Source organism: Homarus americanus, unplaced genomic scaffold (genome assembly GCF_018991925.1).
Source record: "Homarus americanus isolate GMGI-L3 unplaced genomic scaffold, GMGI_Hamer_2.0 scaffold43226, whole genome shotgun sequence".
Taxonomy (NCBI): Eukaryota; Metazoa; Arthropoda; class Malacostraca; order Decapoda; family Nephropidae; genus Homarus; species Homarus americanus.
The window spans coordinates 16,885-38,056 of NW_024720416.1; the positions used below are offsets into that span (position 1 = coordinate 16,885).

Genomic DNA, 21,172 nt, shown 5'->3' on the forward strand with positions numbered 1-21,172 from the left:
CCTCACCTGCCAACCAACAGCACTCCACCACCACCAACAGCAACACTCCACCACCACCAGCAGCAACAACACTCCAGCCGCCACCAACAACAACACTCACCACCAGCAACAACAACAACGCTCACTGCCACCAACAGCAACCTCACCACCACCACCGAGCAACCAACCTCACCCACCACCAGCGACAACACCGCCACCGCCGCCGCTAATGCCACCACCAACAACAACCAACACTCACCACCACCAGCAACAGCGCTCTCACCACCACCAGCAACAACGCTCACTGCAACACCACCAACAACAACCAGCACTCGCCACCACCACCAGCAGCAACAAGCAACACTCCGCCGCCAGCAACAACAGCAACACTCACCACCAGCAACAACAACCTCCTTTCACCACACCAGCCAGCAACCTCACCACCAACAACAACCAACACTCACTGCACCACCAGCAACCAACGCTCACCACCAGCAACCAACACTCACCCGCCAGCAAAACCAAGCACTCCTGCCCAGCAACCAACCGCTCACTGCCACCGACAACCAGCAACGCTACTGCCGCCACCAGCAACAACACTCACCACCGCCAGCAACAACAACCCCACTCACGCCGCCGCACCAGCAACGACGCACTACCGCCAACCAGCAACCAGCAATGCGCTCACCACCACCACCAACAGCAACAACACTCGCTGCCACCACCACAGCAAGCAACGCTCACCACCACCACCACCACCAACAACAACACTCACTACCACCACCAACCAACAGCAACCGCTCACCGCCACCGCCAACCGCCGCCGCTCACGCCACCAGCAGCAAGCAACAACGCTCACCACCACCACCAGCAACAACACTACTACACCACCAGCCAGCAACACTCACTGCCACCACCACCAGCAACCAGCCACCACCAGCAACCTGCTCACTGCCACCAGCAACCGGCAACACTCACCACCACCAGCAAGCAACCTCACTACCAGCAACAGCAACAACGCCACTACCACCAGCAACAACAGCACTCACCACCCACCACCAGCAACAACCAACGCTCACTACCGCCACCAACGCTGGCACAACCAACAGCACCCCACCACCACCACCAGCAACAACACTCACTACCACCCACCACCAACAACAACGCTCACCACCGCCACCAGCAACCAGCAACACTCCACTGCACCACCAGCAACCAGCACTCACCACCACCACCAGCAAGCAACAACCTCACTGCCACCAGCAACAGCAACCAGCACTCGCACACCAGCAAGCAACAACGCTCACCACCACCAGCAACAACAACGCTCACACCACCACCACCAACAACAACAACAACACTCACCACCACCAGCAACAACGCTCACTGCCACCACCAACAACAACACTCGCCACCACCAGCCAGCAACGCTCTGCCACCAACAACAACAACGCCACCGCCACCACCAGCAACAGCAGCACTGCTGCCGCCAGCAACCGCACAACAACACTCACTGCCACCAGCCTAACCGACCCGCCAACAACATGACGCCGCCGCCACCGCCGCCACCAATAACAGCACTCACTGCCACCGCCAGCAAACAACAAGCAATAGCCAGCGCTCGCCTGCACCAGCCAACACAGCAAGCAACACGCTCACTGCCCACCAGCAAACGGCAACTCGCCACCGCCACCACCAGCAACCAGCAACGCTCCGCCTGCACCAGCAAGCAACCAACGCTCACTGCCGCCGCCACCAGCAACCGGCAACAACGCTCACTACCACCAAGCGACAGCAACCCCACCGCCTGCCACCGCCAACCAATAACTGCTGCTGCCACCGCCAGCAACAACAGCAACCAACCCACTCGCCACCGCCAGCAAGCAACCAGCACTCCGCACCACCTGCAGCAACAACACTGCCACCACCGCCAGCAACAAACCAGCGCTCACTACCGCCAGCAGCAACAACAACCTGACAGCAACAACAACACTCGCCACCACCAGCAACCAACAACAACGCTCACCACCAACAGCAACAAACGACAACGCTCGCCACCACCAACAGCAACAACACTCACTACCACCTACCAGCAAACCAACAACGCTATCACCACCACCACCAACCAGCAACAACCGACACTCACTACCACCAACAACCAACCTCACTACCGCCAGCAAACAAGCAAACAGCATCACTGCGCACAAACGACAACTGACGCTCGCCGCCGCCAGCAAGCGGCAACCAACGCTCACTGCCACCAACAACAACCGCCCCTGCTGCCACCACCGCCAGCAAGCAACCACTCACTTCCTCACCAACCCAACCAGCAGCAAGCACTCCGCCACCGCCACAACAACAACACCGCTCCACCACCAGCACAGCAATACAACGCTCACCACCAGCAACAACCAGCAATACTCTCACTCCACCAGCAACAACAACCCTCACTACCACCAGCAACAGCAACAACACTCACCACCAGCAACAACAACGCTCACCACCACCACCAGCAACAACAAACGCCTCACTGCCACCAGCACCAGCAACAACGCTCACTGCCACCAGCAACAACAACAACATCACTACCACCAGCAGCAAGCTACGCTCGCAGCCGCCAGCAAACAACGCCGCTCGCTGCCACCGACGGCAAACCAACCAACAACGACAAGCACTCACCGCCGCCAGCAAGCAACCACAGCAAGCAACCGGCACTCACTTACCGCCAACAGCAACCAAACCGACGCTCACTGCCACCACACCAACGGCAAGCAACGCTCACCGCACCACCAGCAGCAACAACGCTCCCACCACCAGCAGCAAGCAAGCAAGCAACACTCCCACCGCACCCCAGCAACACAACGCTCACCACCACCACCAACGGCAACAACAACACTACTACCGCCAACGGCAACCAACGCTCACCACTGCCAACAGCAACGCTCCTACTGCACACCAACAACAACAACGCTCACCGCCACCACCAGCAACAACACTCACTACCGCAAACCAACCAGCAACAACCAACACACCGCCAAACTCACTACCACCACAACAGCAACCAAGCAACGCTCACTACCAGCTAGCAACAACCAGCACTCACTGCCTACCAGCAACAACCAATGCTCGCTGCTGCCGAACCACAAGCAAACAGACGCTCACTGCCGCCAGCAAACTGACCCTCACTGCCGCCCAGCAACAACGACAACCTCACCGCCACCACCAGCAACCAACCTCACTCTGCCACCAGCATAACAGCAACGCTCACCACCACCAAACGCAAGCAACCACTCCGCCACCACACCACCAGCAACAGCACTCGCGCTGCCACCAGCAACGGCAACCAGCACTCCTGCCACCGCCACCACCAGCAACAGCAACCAGTCGCAGCAGCACGCTCCTGCCACCCGCCAGCAACAACAAGCAACAGCAACAGGCAGCAACCAACAAGCAACCTCACTGCCACCACCAGCCAACCAACAAACCAGCGCTCACCGCCAACCAACAGCGACAACTGCTCAGCAACCACCAGCAACAACCTCCGCCACCGCACCGCCGACAGCAGCAATAACCAGCAACCAGCAACAAGCACTCCTGCCACCAGCAAGCAAGCACTCCGCACTGCCACCAGCAACCAACGCCAGCAAGCAACGAGCACTCCTACCGCAACAGCAAGCAAGCAAGCGCTCGCTGCACCAGCAACAGCAACAGCACTCACTGCCGCCAGCAACGACGCCACCCACCACCAGCAAGCAGCACCTCACCACCACCAGCAACCAGCAACCTCACACCGCCAGCAGCAACAACCAACAACAGCACTCCACTGCCACCACCAGCAACAACAACCAGCACTCCTACCAACAACAACAACCAACCTCTCACGCACCAACAGCAACAACCAGCGCTCACTAACCACCCCACCACCAGCAAGCAACCAGCACTCACTGCCACCACCAGCAACAGCAACAACACTCACCACAGCAACACTCACTACCAACAACCAGCAACAACCCGCTCACTTCTGCCAAACGCCAACAACCAACCTCAGCTCACCACCGAGCAGCAAGCAACCAGCACTCGCTACCTGCCAGCAAGCAACCAGCGGCGCTCCATCACCGCCACCGCCAAGCAAAGCACTCCACTCCGCCAGCAACAACCAGCAACCAAGCAACACTCACCGCCAACCAACCAGCAACCAGCACTCACTGCCACCAGCAACAACAACCAGCACTCACTCACCACCACCAGCAACAAAGAAAGCAGCACTCCACCACCGCCACCAACAGCAAGCAAACCAACCAACGCCTGCCAACAGCAACCAGCAACACTCACTCCGCCACCAGCAAGCAACCCAGCAACACTCACTTCTGCACCACCACAGCAACCAGCAACAACCACTCCCCCACTGCCGCCGAAACAACGCTCCCCGCCACCGCCAGCAGCAAGCACTCACTACCGCCAGCAACCAGCAACCAGCGCTCCACGCCGCCACCAGCAAGCAAACCAAGCACTCACTTCTACCGCCAGCAACAGACAAGCACTCACCCTGCCACCAACCAACAGCAACAAAACCAATAGCCTCCTCTGCACCAACAGCAACGCTCCGCCAGCCACCAGCAACCAGCAACCGGCACTCATCACCGCCACCACCGAAGCCAACAGCAACAAGCAAGCAAGCAACCAACCAGCACAAGCAACCAGCACTCACCCACTGCACCAAGCAACCAGCAACCAAACGCTCCACTGCCACCACCAGCAACCAACAAAAGCAACCTCACCACCAGCAACAGCAACCAGCACTCACTGCCACCCAACAGCAAGCAACAACAGCACTCACTGCCACCACCACCACCACCGCTTAACCAGCCTCGCCACCACCACCAGCAGCAACCAACCAACCTCGCCACCAGCAACAACCAACCTCCTGCCAGCAACAACCAGCACTCACGCACCACCACCAACCAGCAACCAACACTCACCACCACCAACAACACTCCAGCAAACCAACAACAACAACACTCACCACCAACAACAGCACTCACTGCAACCAACAACAACAACAACACTCCTGCCACCAGCAACGCAACACTCACTCACCTGCACCAACAACCAGCAACACTCCACTACCGCCAACAACAACAGCAGCACTCACCGCCACCAACAACAGCAACACTCACTACCACCAACAGCAACCAGCACTCCACCACACCACCACCAGCAACAACCTCCACTACCACCAGCAACAGCACTCACCACCAAAGCAACAACAGCACTCACCACCACCACCAGCAACAACACTCCACTGCCTACCACCAGCAACAACAACACTCCTACCACCACCAGCAACAACACTCCACCACCACCAGCAACCAACACTCACTGCCACCACCAGCAACAACAGCGCTCACCCACCGCCAGCAACCCAACCAGCAACAACGCTCACTGCCAGCAACAGCAACAACTCGCCACCACCGCCAACCAGCAACCAGCGCTCTGCCACCACCAGCAACCAAGCAAGCACTCACTGCCGCACCGCCAGCAAACCAGCAACCTCCACCACCACCAGCAACCAACAGCCACTCGCCGCACCACCAACAACCAACCAGCAACCAGCCTCACTGCCACCACCAGCAAGCAACCAGCAAGCTCACTGCCACCACCACCAGCAAGCAACAACACTCACCACCACCGCCAGCAACCAGCAACAACGCTCACGCTCGCACCACCAACCAGCAACCTCCACTGCACCACCAGCAACCAGCCAAGCTCACCGCCACCGAAGCAACAGCAACAGCACTCACTACCACCGCCACCAGCAAGCAACAGCACTCGCTGCCAGCAACAGCAACAGCCTCACTGCCGCCACCACCAGCAACCAGCACTCCACCACCGCCAACCAGCAACCCGCTCCTGCCACCGCCAGCAACCAACCTCCACTACCAGCAACCAGCTCCTGCACCGCCAACAACAACCTCACACCAGCCAGCAACTCACCTGCACCACCAGCAACCAACTCACTGCCACCAAACAACACTCACCGCCACCAACCAAGCAAGCAACGCTCCACTACCAGCAACCAGCACTCACCACCACCACCAGCAACAGCAACACTCCACTGCACCACCAGCAACCAGCACTCCTGCCACCAGCAAGCAACCAGCCACTCCACTACCACCGCACCAAACAGCAACAACCCACCACACCACCAGCAACAACAGCGCTCACCACCGCCAGCAAGCAACCAACGCTCACTGCACCACCACCACCAGCAACAACCAAGCAACCAGCAAGCACTCACTACCACCAACAACCAGCAACAACAGCAGCACTCACCACCACCAGCAAACAAGCAACCTCCTGCCACCAACAACCAGCCAGCAAACAGCACTCGCCACCGCCACCACCAAGCAACAACCAGCACTCCACTACCAGCAACAACCAACAACAGCAACAGCAACTCAGCTACCACCGCAGCAACCAAACCACGCTCACTACCACCAGCAACCAGCAACACTCCACTGCCACCACCACCAGCAACAGCACTCACCCACCACCAGCCAACCAGCCTCACTACCAAGCAACAACCAACAACAACCCACTCACTGCCACCGCCACCACCAATGCACTCCTGCCACCAAGCAAACACTCCTGCCACCAGCAACAGCAAGCACTCACTACCACCACCACCAACAACAACACTCACCACCACCAGCAGCAACAACAACGCTCCACTACCACCACCAGCACTCACCTGCACCAGCAGCAAGCAACCAGCACTCACGCTACCACCACCACCAGCAACAACAAGCGCTCCTTCACCACCACCAGCACCAGCAAGCAACCAGCCCTCACTGCCACCAACAGCAACCAACCTCACCGCCACCAACAGCAAGCAACCTCACCACCACCAGCAACAGCAACAACATCACTGCCAGCAACCAGCAACAACGCTCACTGCACCAGCAGCAACAACAGCAGCACTCACTTCCACCAGCAACAGCAACAGCAACACTCACCACCACCAGCGCAAACAACGCATCACCGCCACCAGCAACCAGCAACCGCTCCCGCTTACCCACCAGCAAACTGACGCTCCTGCCAGCAAGCAACCAGCACTCCACTGCCGCAACAACAGCAACCAACGCTCACTGCCACCAGCAAACAACCAACCTCCTTCACCAACCACCAACAGCAACCAACCAACCAGTCACTACCAGCAGCAAGCAACAGCAGCACTCCACTGCCACCAGCAAGCAACCAGCACTCACCTGCACCAGCAACAACAGCACTCACTACCACCAGCAACAACAACCAGCCTCACTACCACCACCAACAACAACAACACTCACTGCCACCACCACCACCTGCCAGCAACAGCAACAGCAACAGCACTCACTGCCACCAGCAACAAGCAACCAACCAGCGCCACCACCAACAGCAACAGCAACAACAGCACTCACTACCAGCAACAACAACCTCCACTACCACCACCACCAACAACAACAACAGCACTCACCGCCACCAACAGCAACAGCACTCCACTGCCCGCACCACCAACAAGCAAGCAACAGCACTCCACTACCTGCACCAACAACAGCAACCAGCGCTCACCCACCACCAACAACAGCACTCCACTACCACCACCAGCAACAACAACAACAGCACTCACCGCCAGCAACCAGCACTCACTGCCACCACCAGCAACAGCTGACGCTACACCACCACCAACCAGCAACAACAGCAACAACAACAACAACCAGCGCTCACTGCCACCACCACCAGCAGCAACAGCAACCAACCCGCTCACTGCCGCCGCCAGCAACCAGCAACAACACTCCGCCACCACCAACAGCAACAAGCCGCTCTGCTGCCACCAGCAAGCAAACAGCAACCGCTCACTGCCACCAGCACCAACCAGCAGCACTCACCGCCACCACCAGCAAGCAGCAACCAGCACTCCCTCCACCAGCAACCAGCAACACTCACTGCCGCCAGCAACAACGAAACAACGCTCACTACCACCAGCAGCAACCAACGCTCACTACCAGCAAGCAACAACAGCACCACTGCCACCAACAACAACAACGCTCTGCCACCGCCACCAACCAGCAACTCCACTACCAGCAACGAACAACAGCTCTGCCACCACCACCAGCAACAACAGCACTCACCACCACCAGCAACAACAAGCAACCAACACTCACCTGCCAGCCAGCAACAACCAACAGCGCTCACCTGCCAGCAACAACAGCTGCCACGCTACCACCGCCACCAACCAACCAGCAACCAACGCTCACTACCACCGCCACCAGCAAACAACAACACTCACCACCACTACCAGCAACAACAACCAACCTCACTGCCACCAGCAGCAGCAACCAACCCACTGCCAGCAACCAGCAATAGCGCTCACTACCAACCAACAAGACGCTCACTGCCGCCACCGACAGCAACGACACTCCACTGCCGCCACCAGCAACCAGCGCCAACAAACAGCAACAAACACTCCTGCCACCAGCAACAACAACCAAACCAACAGCAAACCAACACTCCACTACCGCCAACAACAGCAACAACGCTCACTACCCACCGCACCAGCAGCAGCAGCTCACTACCAACCAGCAACAGCACTCCACTGCCACCAACAAGCAACAACAACAGCCTCACTGCCACCACCACCAGCAGCAACCAGCGCCACCACCCGCCACCAGCAACCAGCAACAGCACTCACTACTGCCAACAGCAACCTGACACTCACTGCCGCCAGCAACAACCAGCGCTCACTGCCGCCACCACCAGCAATGACAGCACTCGCCACCACCACCAGCAACAACACTCACTGCCGACCAACCAGCAACAAACAACGCTCGCCGCGCAACAACCAGCACTCACTACCGCCACAACAGCAGCAACACTCGCCACCAACAACAACAACCAATATCACTGCCGCCACCGCCAAGCAAACAACAGCATCACTTTACCGCCAGCAACAAGCAACAGCACTCACTGCCACCAGCAACCAGCACTCACTGCCAGCAAGCAACAACCAGCACTCACCACCACCACCAGCAACCAGCACTCGCTACCACCACCAGCCAGCAACAACCAGCACTCACCACCACCAGCAACAACAACCAGCGCACTCACTACCGCCACCACCAACAGCAAGCACTCACTACCGCCAACAGCAAGCAACCGCGCTCACTGCCACCACCACCAACAGCAACACTCACCACCACCACCAGCAACAACGCTCACTGCCACCACCTGCCGCCAGCCACTCACCGCCACCACCGCAACCAGCAACCAACCAACCAACCAGCACTCACTGCCACCAACAACCAACAACCAGCACTCACTGCCACCACCACCAGCAACCTGCCACCGCCAGCAACAGCAACACTCTCACTGCCGCCACCAGCAACAACAGCACTCGCCTGCACCACCAGCAACAACAACGCTCACCACCGCCCCACAACCAACCAGCAACGCTCACTGCCACCAACAGCAACCAGCAAGCGCTCACTGCCACCACCAGCAACAAAGCAACGCTCTCCACCACCGCCCAGCAACAGCACTCTCACTGCCGCCACCAACAACCAAGCACTCCCTGCCACCACCAGCAAACAACAGCACTCACCGCCACCAGCAAAAGCAACCAACACTCTCCACCACCGCCAGCAACCAGCAACACCCACTACCGCAGCGACCAGCAACCAGCACTCACTGCCTGCACCACCAACAACCAGCACTCCGCCACCACCGCCAACAACAGCACTCACTGCCACCAGCAGCAACCCCCACCGCCAGCAACAACACTCTTTCACCGCCAGCAAGAAACCAACCAGCACTCACTGCCACCAGCAACAACCTCACCACCACCAGCAACCAACCTCACTACCACCGCCAACAGCGCTCACCTGCCAACAGCAACAACACTCACCACCAGCAACAACAACGCTCACCACCAGCAACACTCACTACCAACAACGACGTCACTGCCACCAACCAACCAACAACACTCACTCTACCACCACCAACAACAAAGGCGCTCACCACCACCAGCAACCAGCCAACGCTCACCACCACCAGCAAACAGCAACCAACAACCAGCGCCACTACCACCACCAACAAGCAACCAGCAACAGCAACCTCACCACCACCAACAGCAACAACAGCACTCCGCACCACCAACAGCAACAACAGCAACAACCAGCACTCACCACCACCACCAGCAACCAACCAGCACTCGCACCACCAGCAACCAGCAACCAGCAACAACACTCACTACTGCACCACCAGCAACCAACAACAGCACTCTGCTACCACCAACAGCAACAACCAGCACTCACTACCACCACCACCAGCAACAACACTCACCACCACCACCAACAGCAACAACGCTCACTCCACCACAACAACAGCAACAGCACTCACTACCGCCACCACCACCACCCAAACCCTCTCCACCACCAGCAACAACCAACCTCCACTACCACCACCAGCAACAGCACTCCCCACCAACCAACAACAACAACACTCACCTGCCACCAACAGCACTCACCACCACCAGCAGCAACCAACCAGCACTCGCTACCACCACCACCAGCAACCAGCAACGACACTCACTGCCGCCACCACCACCAGCAAGCAATAACCCTCACTACCACCAGCAACAACCTCTCTGCCTGCCAACCAGCAACCGCTCACCACCAACCAACCAGCCAACCAGCACTCACTACACCAGCAGCAACAACCAGCACTCACTACCACCAAGCAGCAACAGCAGCACTCCTCCACCAAACAGCAAACCAACCAGCTCACCACCAGCCAGCACACCGCCAACGCTCACCTGCCACCAGCAACAACAGCACTCCACTACCACCAGCAAACAGCAACACTCACCACCGCCAGCAACAACCGACACTCGCTTTAGCACCAGCCAAGCAAGCAACCCGCTCCACTGCGCAGCAGCATAACACGCCGCAGCAACCCAGCAACCACTCACTGCCGAGACAGCAACAGCACTCACTGCCACCAGCAACCAAGCAACACTCGCCAGCACCAACCAGCGCTCACTACCGCCAGCCAACAACAACCAGCACTCCTGCACCACCACCAGCAACCAAGCAACGCTCACTACCTGCAACCAGCCAACCAGTCACTACCAGCAACCAACAGCAACAACATCACCGCCACCCGCCAGCAGCAACAACCAGCACTCCCCTCCCACCAGCAACAACCAGCGCTCACTGCACCAGCAACAGCAACAGCACCAATGATCGCTCGGCAGCAGCGCCACGCACTCTACGCCAACAACAGCAACGCACTCACTGCCAGCAACAACAGCACTCACTGCCACCAACAACAACGCTCACTGCCACTGCAAACAGCAACAACGCTCACTACCACCAACCAGCAACAACAGCAGCAGCAATCACTACCAGCCAACCAGCAATAACCAGCACTCACTACCACCAACAACAACAACCTCACTACCACCAGCAACAACCAGCCTCCACCACCACCACCGACAGCCAGCACTCACCGCACCGGCAGCACCAACCGACGCCGCCGCAACCGCTTAACCAGCAGCAGCACTCACACCACCGCAGCAACAACCAGCACTCACCTGCCACCAGCAGCAACCAGCGCCACTACCACCAGCAACAACAACAACAACACTCACTCTGACAACAGCAACAGCAACTGCCAGCAAACGCAACGCAAACCGCACTCCACTGCCGCCAACAGCAACCAACAGCAATCGCAGCCAAGCAACCTCACTACCACCAGCAACCAAGCAACCAGCACTCACTACCAACAGCAACAGCAACCAGCACTCACTACCAAACAACCAGCACTCACTGCCACCGCCAACAACAACAGCAACAACAATAACCGCTCCACTACGCAGCAGCAGCAAACGCCACCACCGCACCAGCAACCAGCATCCCACCGCCAGCAAGCAACACCAGCAACCCAACCAGCGCCTACACTACCAGCAGCAACAGCACTCCACGCCTGCACCAGCAAGCAGCAACCAGCAGTCACCGCCGCACCACCAGCAACAGCAGCAACAACACTCACTACCACTAGCCTGACAGCGCTCACTTCCGCCACCGCAACAGCAACGCTCACCACCACCAGCAAGCAAACAACCCAGCACTCACTGCCAGCAAGCGCCAGCCACTCACTACCACCAGCAGCAACCAACCTCACTCCAGCAACACAGCAACACTCCACAACCAATCACGCATCGCCACCAGCAACCAGCAAGCAACGCTCACCAGCAACAACCAGCACTCAACCACCGCCAGCAAACCAGCAATCACTGCCACCTTGCAACCAACAACCAAGCAACAACCTTCACTCACTGCCGCCCAGCAACCAGCAGCACTCACACTGCCAGCAACAGCAACCAGCAACAGCACTCCTACCAGCAAGCAGCCGACAGCAGCGCTCACTGCCAGCAACCAGCAACGCTCACCACCACCACCAGCAACAACAACAACGACGGCCAACTGCACCGCAAACAGACTCACTGCCACCTGCACCACCAGCAACAGCACTCGCTACCTGCCAGCAACAACAACGAAACAACCAGCAACAACCAACAGCACACTACCACCAGCAGCAACCAGCAACACTCCCCTGCACCACCAGCAACCAGCAACACTCCACCGCCACGCAACAACCAGCACTCACTGCCACCGGCAGCAACTGCGCTCACTACCACCACCACCAGCAACCAGCACTCACCACACCAGCAACAACAACCAGCAGCACCACACAGCAACAACAACCAGCACTCACTACCACCAGCAACCAACAACCCACTCCACTACCGCAACAACAGCAACAATCACTACCAGCCAACAACAACCAACACTCACCACCAACAACAACAACACTCCTGCAGCAACCAAGACGCTTGCTCGCCACGCCAACACGCCAACAACCACTACCTGCCAACCAACCAGCAACAGCCCACCACCCGCCACCAGCAACAACCAGCAACCTCGCCGCGCCAGCAACGGCAGCGCCACTGCCACCAACCAACGGCAACCTCCACTACCGCCAACCAAGCCTCCTGCCACCAGCAAGCAAGCAACAACCAGCATCACTACCAGCAAGCGACAACCTTCACCAACAGCAACCAGCACTCACCTGCCGCAACGCCAACAGCACTCCGCTTCCACCACCAGCAACCAATATCCTGCCACCACCAGCAGCAACCAGCAACAGCACTCACCAGCAAGCAACAACAACCTCACTACCAGCAATAGCCTCCACCACCGCAACCAGCAACAGCAGCAACAGCAACCTCACAGCACCAACAGCGCTCCTGCCACCACCAGCAACCCAGCAACAACCACTGACACCGCAACACTTACCAGCAGCAACAACAGCACTCACTACCACCACCAGCCAGCAACCGAACAACAACCAACCAACAGCAACAGCACTCACTACCACCAGCAACAACAACAACAACAACGCTCGCTGCCACCGCCAACCAGCAACCGGCACTCACTCACCAGCAACAACCAACCAACAACGCTCACTACCACCACCAGCAACCAGCACAGCGCTCACCACACCGACAGCAAGCAACAGCACGGCACTCCACTGCCAACCAAAGCAACCAGCGCTCCACTGCCACCAGCAGCAACCCCACTGCCACCAGCAACAGCACAATAACCAACAGCACTCTTACGCCAGCCTCCCACCACCACCAGCAACCAGCAACTCACTAACACCAACCAGCACTCACTACCAACAGCAACAGCAGCACTCCTTTCAGCACCAGCAGCAACCCAGCACTCCACTGCCTGCACCAACAGCAAGCAACCAACCAGCAAGCAACCAGCACTCACCAACACCAGCAAGCACTCACCACCAGCAGCAACCAGCAACAGCACTCACCTGCCACCAGCAGCACTCACGCCAGCAACAGCGGCAAGCAACACTCCACTGCCACCAACCAGCAAGCAAGCACTCACAACCAACAGCAATGACGCTCACCACCAGCAGCAACCAACCAGCAACAGCCAGCAACAACAACACAACACTCACTGCCAGCCGCAAACGAAGCCAACCTCACTGCCGCCACCAGCCACCAGCAACCAGCACTCGCCTGCAACAGCAACCAAACAGCAACGCCAGAACCAACAACGCTCACTAGCACCAACCAACGCTCACCTGCCAGCAACAGCAACAACACGCTCACCAGCACCAACAACGCTCACACCACCAGCACACTCACTGCCACCACCAGCAACAACAGCAACACTCCACTAACACCAACAACACTCACTACCAGCCAGCAGAACCAACCCACTCACTGCACCGCAGCAACAACAACAACAGCACTCACTGCCACCACCAGCAACGCAACAACGCTCCGCACCACCAGCAACAGCAACCAACAGCCAACAGCAACAACAACAGCACTCACTACCACCAGCAAGCAACAACAACGCCACTACCCACCACCAACAGCAACAACAGCACTCACCACCACCAGCAACAGCAACCTCACCACCACCAGCAACCAACAACACTCACTGCCACCACCAACAACAACAACAAACACTCACTACTGCCGCCGCCAGCAACCAACCAACACTCAGCCACCACCAGCAACAAGCAACAATGAGCGCTCACTGCAGCCGCCAGCAAGCACTTGCTGCCAGCAACAGCAAGCAACGCTCACTGCACGCCTGGCAAAGCAACGCTCACTGCCACCAGCAAGCAAGCAACAACAGCAGCAACCACTCGCTGCACCACCAGCAACAGCAAGCAACAACCAGCAAAAACAACAACACAGCAACAGCAACAACCCTCAGCAGCAGCATGAGCAACGGCAGCAGCAACAGCAGCATGAACCAGCAACGGCATGAACCAGCCGACAACCGGCATGAACCGGCAACAGCAACCAGCAAACGCAGATCGACTAAACAGCATGACAACCAGCAACAGCAGCAAGCAGCAGCAGCAGCAGCAACAACAGCAACAAACCAAACAGCAGCAGCGCCAACAGCAACAACAACGCCAGACAACAACCAGCAGAAGCAACAGCAACAAGAGCAACAACACGAACAGCAACCAGGAAACAGCAAACAGCAGCAATGCGACCAGCAACCCAACAAGCAGCAAGCATGAACAGCAACAGCATGGGCAGCAGCAGCAGGCAGCAGCAACAACGCAATGAGACAACGCCGGCGCAGCAACAGCAGCAACAGCAACAGCAACAGCAGCAACAGCAGCAGCAACATGAACAGCGGCAACGAACAGCAAAGACCAGCAACAGCAGCAGCAACAGCAACAACAGCAACAACAACGCGAACAGCAACAACAGCAACCAACAGCGCATGGCAAAGCAGCAGCAACCAGCAGCATAGAACAACGCAGCAACAACAACAGCAACCAGCATGACAGCAACAGCAGCAACGCAGACGGCAGCAACCCAGCAACAGCCAGCAACCAGCATGAACAGCAACAACAGCAACAGCAGCAACGGAGCAAGCAACAACAGCAGCAACATAAACAGCAACAGCAACAACATAAGCAGCAAGCAACCAGCAGAACAGCAACAAGCGCCGGCAAGCAACAACCGCCAGCCAGCAACAGCATGAGCAACGACAGCATGAACGGCAACAGCAGCGCCGGCGGCAACGCAGCAACCAGCAACAGCATAAGCAACAGCAACCAGCAACCAACAGCAACCACAGCAACAGCATGAGCAGCAACGACAGCAACAGCAACATGAACAGCAGCAACCGACAGCAGCGAAAGCAACGCCGAACAGCAGCAAACAGCAACCCAGCATGAACAACAACAGCATGAACAACGCCAGCAACAGCAACAACAGCAACAGCAGCCAAGCCAGCAACAGCAATAACCAGCAACAACAGCATAAACAGCAACAACAAGCAAGCAGCAGCAACAACACAGCAACCAACAGCATGAACAGCAACAGCAACAGCAGCAGCAACAACAGCAACAACAAGCGAAGCAACAACAGCAGGAACAGCAACCCAGCAGCATGAACAGCAGCAACAGCTGGGCAACAACAGCAACAACAGCATGAGCAGCAACATGAACCAGCAACAGCAGCAACAGCAACAGCAGCAGAACAGCAACAGCGGCGGCAGCAGCAACAGCAACAGCAACGCATCAGCAGCAACAACAGCAACGTAAGCAGCAACAGCAACAGCATGAGCAGCAACCAGCAGCATGAGCAACAACAGCAAGCATGAGCAGCCCAGCAACCGGCAACAACATGAGCAACATATCGGACAAGCCACAGCAACAAGCAACATGAACAGCAACCAAACGGCAACAGAACGGCAACAGGAAGCAGCAGCATGAAGACAGCAACGCGGAACAGCAGCAACAGCAGCAGCGGCAGCATGAACAGCAACACCAGCAGCAACAACCAGCATGAACAGCAACAGCAGGGCAGCAACAGCAGCAACCAGCAAGCAGCAGAACAGCAGCATGAGACGGCAACCAGCAGCAATGAGCAACAGCAACCAGCGACAACGGCAGCAGCAGCAACAACAGCAGCAGCAACAGCATGAACAACAGCAGCAGCAGCAACAGCAGCAGCATGAGCAGCAACGGCAGCAGAGACAACCAGCAGCAGCAACAGCATGAACAGGAGCAACAACAGCATGAGCAGCAACAGCAACGCAGCAACACAGCAGCAAGCAGCAACAGCAGCAACATGAGCAGCAGCAGCAACAGCAGCATGAGCAACATGAACAACAGCAGACAACATGAAGCAACAGCAGCAGCAACATGAACAGCAACAGCAACATGAGCAACAACAGCATGAGCAGCAACAACATGAGCAGCAACAGCAGAGCAACAACAGCAAACAACAGCAACATGACCAGCAGCAGCAGCACGAACAGCAGCAGCATAGCAACAACAGCATGGACTGCAACAGCATGAGCAACAGCAGCATGAGCAGCAGCAGCAGAGCAGCAGCATGAGCAGCAGCACGAGGAGCAACAACAGCAGCAGCAGCAGCAGCATGAGCAACAGCAACAGCAGCAAGAGCAGCAGCATACAGCAACAGCAACACAGCAGCAGCAACAGCAGCAGCATGAGCAGCAGCAGCAGCAGCAGCAACAGCAGCAGCAGAGCAGCAACAGCAGCAGCAGCATAGCAGCAACAGCAGCAACGCAACAGCAGCAACAGCATGAGCAACAGCAGCAGCAGCAGCAGCATGAGCAGCAACAACATGAGCAGCAACACAACATGAACATCAACAGCAGCAACAGCAACAGCAGCATGAACAGCAACAGCAGCATGAGCAACAACAGCAGCAGCATAAGCAGCAGTAACAGCAGCAGCAGCAGCAGCAACAGCATGAACAGCAACAGCATGACAGCAACAGCATGAGCAGCAACATGGGCAGCAGCATGAGCAGCAGCAGCAACAGCAGCATGAACAGCAACAGCAGCAGCAACATGAACAACAGCAGCAGCAGCAGCAGCAGCATGAACAGCAACAGCAGCAGCAGAACAGCAGCAGCAGCAAGCCAGGCAGCAACAGCAGCAGCAGCAACATGAGCAACAGCAGCAGCAGCAGCAGCAGCAGCATGAGCAACAGCAGCAGCAGCATGAGCAACAGCAGCAGGCAGCATAACAGCAGCAGAACAGCATGAGCAACAGCATAACAGCAGCATGAACAGCAGCAACACAGCAGCATGAGCAGCAGCAGCAAGCAACAGCAGCAGCATGAACAGCAGCATAACAGCAACAGCATGAGCAGCAGCAACATGACCAGCAACAGCATGAGCAGCAACAGCAGCATGAGCAGCAGCAGCATGAGCAACAACAGCAAACAGCCCAGCAACAACAGCAGCAGCAGAGCAACAGCAACAGCAACAACAGCAGCATGAGCAGCAGCAGCAACAGCATGAACAGCAGCAACGGCAGCAACAACAGCAACAGCAACAGCAACAGCAACAGCATGAGCAGCAACAACAGCAACAGCAGCAACAGCAAACAGCAGCAACAGCAGCAACAAAAGCAGCAACAGCAACAGCAACAGCAGCAACAGCAGCAGCAACAACATGAGCAGCAACAGCAGCAACAACAACACGAGCAACAGCAACATGAGCAGCAACAGCAGCATGAACAGCGACAACAGCATGAGCAACAACAGCAGCAACAACCAACAACATGAGCAACAACAGCAACATGAGCAACAGCAACAACAGCAGCAACATGAGCAACAGCAACAGCAACAACAGCAACAGCAACAACAACAGCAACAGCAACAGAACAGCAACAACAGAGCAGCAACAGCAAGAGCAGCAGCAGAACGGCATCAACAGCAGCAGCAACAGCAGCATGGGCAGCAACAGCGACAGCATAGACGGCAGCAAAGCAACAGCATGAACGGCAGCATGAAGACAGCAGCGGCATGAACAGCAACAGCAGGGCAGCAACATGAACAGCAACAACATGAACAGCAACAGCATGAACAGCAGCAGAGCAGCAACATGAACAGCAACATGAACAGCAACAGCGGCAACAGCGGCAGCAGCCAGCAGCAGCATAGACGACAACAGCAGCAGCAGCACCAGCAGCAGCAAAAAACAAAAAAAAAAACAAAAAAAAAAAACCAAAACAAAACCCCAAAAATAAAACATAAAAGTCAGATCTATTTTGTGATGCCACATACACAGGTTTACCATTAGACACCATCCAAGGGCCAGTGGTGGCGAATCGCTGATCCGAAAACAAAATGTCACAGGTTCGATTCTCGGGCCGGTGGAAGTTGTTGGACATACTTCCTAGCCCCGTAGTCTGAAATTCACCTAACAATAAAAGTAGAATTGCCTGTTTTAGCCATTGAAAGTTGCAAATTCGTATCCAGGGACAAGTTTTTGGGCTTCAATAACTTGATGACATAACCATTGACTCTTCAGGCTACGCCCTTGACTCTTTAGAGCTACGCCTTACTCATGAGACATAAAAGGCAAGCATAGACAGCATACTTCCCTGTTGGGCGCTGTAAACAGTTCTGCCTTCACCTTACACAAGGATGTAAGTGTAATAAAAAAAAAAAAAAAAACCAATATCTCCCAGGCATTAGTACCTTCCTGTAGTAGTAGTAGTGAGTGCAGAAATATCCCCATACATACATACAGTTATCCAACAGAGGAAAATATGTATGAGATAAAATGAAAACATTTATATAAAAAAACAAATATTACTGTAACCACAGGGAAGCCGTGTGCTGATGCTAGTTAGATATGAGAACAAAGTACTGCAGATGAGGAATAAAGAAAAAACAAGTTGAAAATACTTCACTGCTGTAGGTCTTCTGACCAGTGCAACTCCTCCTTCATACTTGAGATGTCAGCTAAATACAAAGGCCCAGGATCAAGCCTCTCATCTCCTCAACAGTCAGAATATCACTTCCAAGTCCTCCCTCATCATCCACCCCCCCCCCACCCACCACCCCACCCCCCCACACCACCCCCCCCCCCCCCCCCACCACAACCCCCCCCCAACAACAACCCCCCCCCACCTTCTTCTCCTCCCTCTTCATCATCCACCTCTTCTCCCTCCTCATCATCCCCCCCCCCCCACCCCACACCCCCCCCCCCCCAAACCCCCCCCCCCCACCCCCCCCACACACACCCCCCCCACACCCCCCCCCACCCACACACACCCCCCCCCCCCCCCCACACCCCCCCCCACACCCACACCCCCCACCAAAGGGAAGATAGAAAGATAAGTGCGGTCCCACCTCAGGGATCACAGGTGGGTGGAGCAGAGGTCTTCCCCAGAGATGGTGTTTGTCAAGCTGGTGAGAGAAGCTGCCACTCTTAACCCCTGGTAAGATTCTGTTTGGGAGCTACCATTGCTGTACTCTTGAGTAACTGGGGTTCAATCCACAGACCATTCTTGATCAGTGTTCATCTTAACACTGACATCATAGCTTCCTAATTAAAACACGTCATCATATCAAATTACCACAAACATGAAATTTAGTAAGATTGGAACCAGGTGAAAAACATTTCCGAGTGGACTGAGTGTCGATAATAGTGGGAGGATGAGATTGGGAGACCACCTGGTATGTCTCTTCAATGAAAACAAAAAATTAATATAAAAAACGAACAATGAACTACAGAAAAGGACAACCATAGACCTTAAAACATAATCCTGAATTTCTCCTCCCAATACCGCATCAAGATCACAACAAGCCAGACAGAACCCCCCCCCACACACACACCTATCATTATACCCACCACTGGACAAAGGACTTTAAATCAATAGCATCAATCAAATATATTTTTAATAAAGATCACAGTGATGGGGCAATAATTAACAGCAAAAGTGGTTGAAATTAAGTAATCAACATTTTAGCTCATCACAGGAAATAATGACCCACCAACCAGTGATACTCCCACCCTCCTCCCATCCCCCTGGTTTGCGTAGTTCCCTCATTCTCTATCTTCCTCCTCATCCTCTTCTTTACGAATTTATTCTCCCATTTACCTCATCTATTCACTACCACCCACCACCCCTCTTCTCTCTCTCTCACCTACTTTTAAAACCCTCGAAACGATAACATAACCCTTTAAGTATCAAGTCATCATGTCCAAGAAAGGATTAAGTCATCGTACAAGGGATTAAAAATTATCATCATCCTCAGGTTAACCTCAAGGGTTAAAAATCATATAAAGGGTTATATCATACTACTGGGTTAAATCATCATACTCAAAGGTTAAATCATTATACGCAAGGTTCAAGTCATCATACTAAGGGTTTATATCATACTGGGGTTAAATCATCCTCTTCAAGGGTTAAATCATCATACTCAAGGGTTAAATCAACATACTCAAAGTTAAATCATCATACTCAAGGACAAACATACTCAAGGGGTTAAATCATCATCATCAGGGGTTAAATCATCATACTCAAGTTAAATCATCATACTCCAAAGGGTTAAAACATACTCCAGGGGTTAAATCATCATCATCAAGGGTTAAATCATCATACTCAAGGGGTTAAATCATCATACTAAAGGGTTAAATTATCATACTCAGGGGTTAAATGATCATACTCAAGGGTTAAATCATCATCCTCAAGAGTTTGTCATCATCCTCAAGGGGTTAAATCATCATACTCAAGGGTTATCATCATGCCAAGGGTTA

General features: G+C 55.4%; 2 protein-coding genes across 2 annotated transcripts; both read left to right on the forward strand.

Annotated features, from left to right (window-relative positions):
- Positions 1-1,523: 1,523 nt before the first annotated feature.
- LOC121860528 (cell wall protein RBR3-like) lies at positions 1,524-12,083 on the forward strand. Its single transcript, XM_042357684.1, has 5 exons — positions 1,524-1,862; positions 2,531-2,746; positions 3,351-3,650; positions 9,429-9,582; positions 11,734-12,083. Exons 1-5 carry the CDS (start codon positions 1,524-1,526, stop codon positions 12,081-12,083), a joined length of 1,359 nt encoding a protein of 452 aa, XP_042213618.1.
- A 4,683-nt stretch (positions 12,084-16,766) lies between these two features.
- Positions 16,767-18,277, forward strand: LOC121860530 (UPF0746 protein DDB_G0281095-like; the record flags this gene model as incomplete). The annotated part of the gene is given in 4 exon segments (XM_042357686.1): positions 16,767-16,932; positions 16,964-17,391; positions 18,082-18,168; positions 18,170-18,277. Coding segments are annotated over 4 exon segments (789 nt in total), but the record flags the coding sequence as incomplete, so codon positions are not given.
- Positions 18,278-21,172: the final 2,895 nt, after the last annotated feature.